Source organism: Buceros rhinoceros, unplaced genomic scaffold, assembly GCF_000710305.1.
Source record: "Buceros rhinoceros silvestris isolate BGI_N320 unplaced genomic scaffold, ASM71030v1 scaffold1201, whole genome shotgun sequence".
Classification (NCBI taxonomy): Eukaryota; Metazoa; Chordata; class Aves; order Bucerotiformes; family Bucerotidae; genus Buceros; species Buceros rhinoceros.
Genome location: NW_010394584.1, coordinates 33,334 through 39,538, shown reverse-complemented (window position 1 = coordinate 39,538; position 6,205 = coordinate 33,334). Strand labels below are relative to the sequence as shown.

The 6,205-nt window shown below is 36.7% G+C and overlaps 1 protein-coding gene across 1 annotated transcript in view; it reads right to left on the bottom strand.

Annotated features, from left to right (window-relative positions):
- Positions 1-271: 271 nt before the first annotated feature.
- Positions 272-6,205, bottom strand: part of PSPC1 (paraspeckle component 1) — a gene marked incomplete at its 5' end in the record, with an annotated part of 39,263 nt that continues 33,329 nt past the window's right edge. Inside the window, 2 exons of the mRNA XM_010145249.1 lie at positions 272-751; positions 3,988-4,157. Coding sequence (XP_010143551.1) covers positions 566-751; positions 3,988-4,157 — 356 coding nt within the window. The remainder of the gene's footprint in view (positions 752-3,987; positions 4,158-6,205) is intronic.

Sequence of the window (6,205 nt, the reverse complement as noted above, 5' to 3'; positions counted from 1 at the left end):
GTTTATAAGTCATAGACTACGTTTGTAAAGGGAGACTGAGATGCAGGGACACAGTATCCTTGAGAACAATTTCTATAAAATGTTATACTCTTCAAAAGGCAAAACAAACAAAAGCAGTTCATAGTATGTACTGCAACATGCAGTTTAGCTGAACAAATTCACTATTAAGAATGGAACTTTGACACACAGTAGAAATAAGAATGAAAATGATACCACTTATAATTAAGCAAAAACTTATTCTCACCCAGTATTAGTAATAACATTCCCAAAATCCTTTCAAGTTATTTTTATATTTTATTGTAATCAGATAACTGCACGTTTTACAGCATAGTCACACATTGTATTTTGCTAGAGTCACAAACACATTGCCTTACATCATGATCCGCATCATTTCTGCTCTATACTACAAAGCCTATGACTAAATACAAAAAAAGTTTTACAAAAGAAACTGTTTTAAAGACTACAATAACAATAAAACCGTTTCCAGATAACAGCTAAAATTATAAAGGCATATCACTGTATAGTTCTACTGGAATTTCTAAACAGTAAGGAATGAAGTTAAGTTTTAGTATCTGCGGCGCTTGTTGGGTGCTTCAAAGTTGCCCCCTGGGTTTCCTCTACCAAAGCCACCGGGTCCACCACTCACGGCACCTACACCACTCATTGGCGGCTGAGGAGTTTCAGAGCCCGTTCTACTAACCAGAGGTGAACCCATCTGTGATGGACCTCCTTGAGGGAATCTCTCATTGTGCTAATACAAGTCCATTTGGAACACACCAAATGTGAGTTACAACAAAGACCACAAGTGATGTTGTCATGAAGTTCAGCAGATAGTCCAGCAGAATCAGGATCACACATAGAGGGAAGAAAGGAGCAATTCAATTAGTTATTATGGAAAAAGAGCTGGAAATTAGAGAGTGCTAATGTTACGCTCCAACTTTTCAAAAGTAAATTAAAAATTAAAAACTTAATGCTATTAAGACCAACTGACACTGAATGTAACTTTATCCTTTCAAGCACATCAGAAGCAATACATACTCTGTGTAACAGAAGAGACAGCAAATAATAATTTTATACATCAGCCCTATTCTGCCTTACATACCAACTACAATGCTTCTCCCTTAAATAAAATGAGAGACAGAAACGTCAAACCAGGGGAAAAAAAAAAACTAGCTTTCGTATTTCTAGTATTTCTTATTTCCTGAAGACTTAGGCACTCACGTATCTGTGGATATTTCAGTCCATACCTTACTCCTACCTGGAGTAAGCCCCTGCCATGACACTTCAGGAATCTCTTTGCACTTCTACGACCAATTCAGTTAAAGTGACCAACTAGTAACAAAATGCATAACTGGACTATGCTTACTTTAAAAAAGCTTAATTGGAAATACAAATCTAAGATAAAAATCCAGTTAATGTTCCATGTTTATCTTCCTTAGTTCTGTACCTAATATCAATGAAGGTATATATGTACCTACACAGATTTATTTGGCTATACCATTTAAGACTTAGAAGACATGCATCTCAGCACTTCAGCGTTTAAGTGCAAGTGTTTAAAAACAGAACACTATATGACACAATTTAAAACATTAACTCAATATAACATGAACCATTAAAAGCATAAATAAATCTTGAAAAACCTCATCATTCACCTGTGGAGGACAGTTATGCTTTCAGAAAAATTCCTTCTGTACAGAGGTCTGCAGTAACTGCCCGGGTATTCAGAGTTCAACAAAAACATTCAAGAACAGCACTTTATTTATATACCCAAATCAGAGAAGAATTCTTCTGAAAGTAACTCCACTAAGAGTAGTAGGACGCAACAGTTCAAGTCTGCTAATTCGTATATAGATATATTATTCTAAAACAGCATTATATCTACACAGATTAAAATAGAGCAACTTAGATCACAGTTGAAGAGAAGTACATTGTTGAAAATCTGTTACTGACCAAGAAAAAAGTTACTTCAACAGCTGCATAAAGATATAGTACCGCCCCAAAGTAACTCAAAATCTGCAGCACTGGTAAAAAATTGTTTAAAAATTATCTTTAACTCATGCTTTTTAGTAATGGATATGAATTTCAACAAGTAGCTTATCACATACTTGTGATAATTTTTACCATTTGACTTCTGGACAAAAAGTTGAGTCCTCTTTTGAACAAGGATCCCTCTCTCCAGCAAATTGCAGGAATTAACTAGCTACAGTAAAGAGGGGGTGCACTGTTTTTAAATTGTTATGTTCTTAGTTTTAAAAGACTATAGAGGAGCAAAAGGAAGATTGATTCAACCTTCCCCTAAAAAACTTCAGAAAAACATCCAATTGAAAAAATGAAAACTCTTATTTGTGATCTACAAAGCATATTCTCCATTTCCCTCAGTGGAAACTGAAATTAACTCTTACAGTGTTTTAGTAGCCACCCCTCAAAGGATCTTTAAAGCATCTTTCCAACAACAGAAAAAATACAATATGGCTATGTGGGGACTGCCTTCCAAATTAAAAACCTTGAAAGTCCAAAATGGGAAAAACCCCCAAGCTCTACTTTGTCCTTCAGTAGCATGCACAGGAAAATGCAAATCAAAAACCGAATTTTTTTTAAACATGCATTTTAAAGTGTCAATATATTTCCTACATTTTCATACCTGGAATGACTTCCTGTAGAAAAACAACAGTTTGAGATAAATACCATGATTTATGATACTGTGTTCTTCTCCTTACACCTCTTTTTCAGGGGGGGAATGTTCCAGAGATGACCAGTTACACAGTGGTGTCCAGCAAAAGCATCTCTGAAAACATTATTTTATGAAAAGCATCCCCTTGTCTTTGTGAGCTGGCTCCTATGATGTGAAATCAGACCTTCTACTTTAACTAGTGAAGACCAGGCTCATTTATTTTGTGCTCAAAATCTCATTTTCCTCTAAGGAACAAAGGATTTTGTCCAACTGTCATTATACAGATTGCTCAATCACAGACAGATACTGTTGAGAAGCCACATATAAAAAATAAAATACAGCTACAAAATGCTTCTGTGTTCCAATAAAACTCTAACGGAATCACTGTTTATACTACACACTCCTTACATCACGCCACCACTAGCACACTCCAAATATCTATTTACAGAATACAGAAAAATATGTAAAAATCAGATTAAAAATTATATAGTTGTTTCTCTACATAAGACATTACAGCTAGGAAAAGTGACTGGCTATGAAAACAGAGAAAAATGGCCAGTGCTTTAACTGCATCCCAACAGCATACCTGCTCTTGATAAAAAATTCCAGTTGTATACAAGAAATCTCCCACCACCTTTACCAGCTGGCAATACTATTTTTCCTGTACTGATACGACAGACATCCCTAACAGCTGTTTGCATACTTATTTTCTAAGTGCTGTAGTTCCTGTCATAATCTCATGCTTTCAACAGTGTTAGAAAGGAAGTACAAAAAAAGGCTAAAGTTGCTTTAAAAAATGAAATAATTTACACAAAGATATCTTCACACTACATAGCTTCCAACATTTAACTGTTCATAAAAATCCCCCAACAAGCTAATACACAGAATTTAGTTTCACTCAAGAAAATTCAGCAAACTCTGTAAGCAGAGTTATCTGCCTACATTTGCAGGTAACTCCGGGAAGTCGCTCCTTCATTTCACGGAAGTGATTTCCTTCCGTCAGTGAGTTTTTCATGACAGATCATACATTCACAGTTTTGCCACAAATGCTGTACATTCTAATCTCAATTTCAAGTCTGGTTACTGATCAAAGAACTTGCCCCATTCCCAAGGGAAGTAGGATTTTTATATTAATATAAAATAAAGACTTCCCTTCTGGGCTGTAAATTATATGCATGAACAAGTTTTATCTATTACTTTTAACAGACTGAAAAACATGTAACATGTTCGTACTCAGCGTGAAAATATCTTTGGTAACAAGAACTGGCCATGAGACACAACAGCTATTCAAAGTAATTAAATTTATGATACGTTACCACTGTTCCATTATCTGGCATCATTGGTGTTCCCATATTTGCAGCTCCTTCTGGTCCCATGGAAGGACCAGGACCCATTGCAGGGCCAGGTAAAGTTCCTCTGTTGTTCATATTCATACCCATCATTGGAGGAGGGCCTTGGTTACCAGCAGGTGCTGGGCTAAACGCATCTATGCAAAACAATCTATACTTAGAGCTGTCCTATCTGAATTTTACAAGAATAAACAAACAATTTACAGTATTTAAAAAGCCAAATGTACAAGACTCCCAATACTTGAAATAAAATAAAAAATATTCTTTGAGACTGTACATTTATCTCAACCATCTGCTTTTAAACAGATTTGCAATCATGCCTATTATTTTGCATTACATAATCTGTCTTGTGTATTTGAACATCCTGAACTCTAGAGGCAAATATAGCTGTACGGTTTCTATGCAGGAATCAAAGTGTTCATATAGCATACATATGCAGTATACACACAATGAATTAGCAAAATTCTCAAGTGATATGGAAGCAATTGGCAGCTACACAGGCAACCTGGCTCTTTAGGGACCATAATATATTAAACATACATTTGCAAGAACTGTTGTACCAGTAATACGTTTACTGTATGTATAATGTTACGAGTATATTAGTCTAACCTCTAAAAGCAATACCAAAGATGGTACTCAGCTTTACAACAAATTATTTGTAATATGGCAGAAGTCTTGCATTTCAATGTAATTTATTACAGTCTAAGTGCCAGAAAGCTAAGGAATGTCTATTAGAATTGGAATTGACAGAACAATCTCCTTCAAATTCTGAGTCACAGTGAAAGGTAGAAAAACCTTTAAAACCATCTTCTGAGGAGATCATTTAGCTGTAACATTGTGCTAGGAAACACCTCTCTGCGAGTACCCACTAACATACTGAACGAGTAGGTAAAATTTGCTTCATTACATTTTCTCATGTTATAAGAAATAAAAAAGCCTGATCGCATACATCACTTAAATCTGCTATTATGAAATATCATCAACTTTAAGACTAGTGTAATGTGTTGGGGTTTTTTTCCCTCTCAACAGTAATCCAGCCACAAGCGTGCATCCACAATTTGGTGACAGAAGAACACACGCCTTTGGAATCTAGCCTTCGTTTTAAGTCATGACAACATAAAAGAGTATCAAGAAATCTGACGTGTTGCCAGACTAATAAACTTGTTATTTTTATTTCAAAAATCAACCCCTCACTCCTCACAGCTGTAACTTCTTTAGTAATGGATACATAAATGGACATCATTTTACAATGATGGGGGCCATTCAGCGCAGCTACAGTACTGTGACTGCCTGGAGGTATGCCAAACTGCATCTTTATTACCTGCCCCGAGTACGCACATCGCAGCACTCAGTGAAACCACTGCGTCCAAGATGCCGCTGCTGAAATTGCATACCTGGGCTTGATCATATACATTAAGCCAACGCCAAGCTGCTCAGCAAAAACAATCCAGGCAACACAACAGCACATATAAAGTGCTAAACAAGTTTATTAAAAACAATAGAGAAAAGTCCTGAATTTTGAAAAGCAGAACTCATTTGAGCTTAGTTACGATAAACTCCAGGACCTCTCCCTATGACACTAAGCCAAATCAAAGGTACGCTCAAACACGATCAGTTCATTTAGAAGACTGCGTTACAATTCAAGAGAATTATATTTGAACGTGCTCTAAAAATGTTTTTTTAGTGTCATCAATTCAGTGACTAAATATGGAAGGAAGAGAAATCTAAACTGCCAATATAAGGGAAAAATCTTTATTTTCAGAGGCTAGTAACAGTCTGCAGGACTATCATGATGCCATTAACTAAAAGCAGTCAATGCTCAATAGTCTGTTACCGGCCTGCTTAGCAGCCCTGTTAAACTTAGCCAGCTGGTCACACACAGGTACTGTTCGCTTACCCTTCAACTGCAACAAAGTTCGTATCCTCTGTGTCATACGAATGCACCCATATGACTTCCAGGGTGGTGTACAGCAACCTATACTATCAAGCCTCTCTACTCCAGCTTCAGGCAGTCAGCTCTGACAGCACACCTAAGGAGTGTGATGCAGTAAGCAGGGCCCTGCACAGTTCCAGCAAGCAGCCACTGTGGCGTTTTAAGTCAGAAGTCCTCCTAGCTCCAAAGCAGACCCTAAGAGATAACCACTTGATTGCCTGTCCTTGGTGATGTATGTTAGCAGGCTGCTGA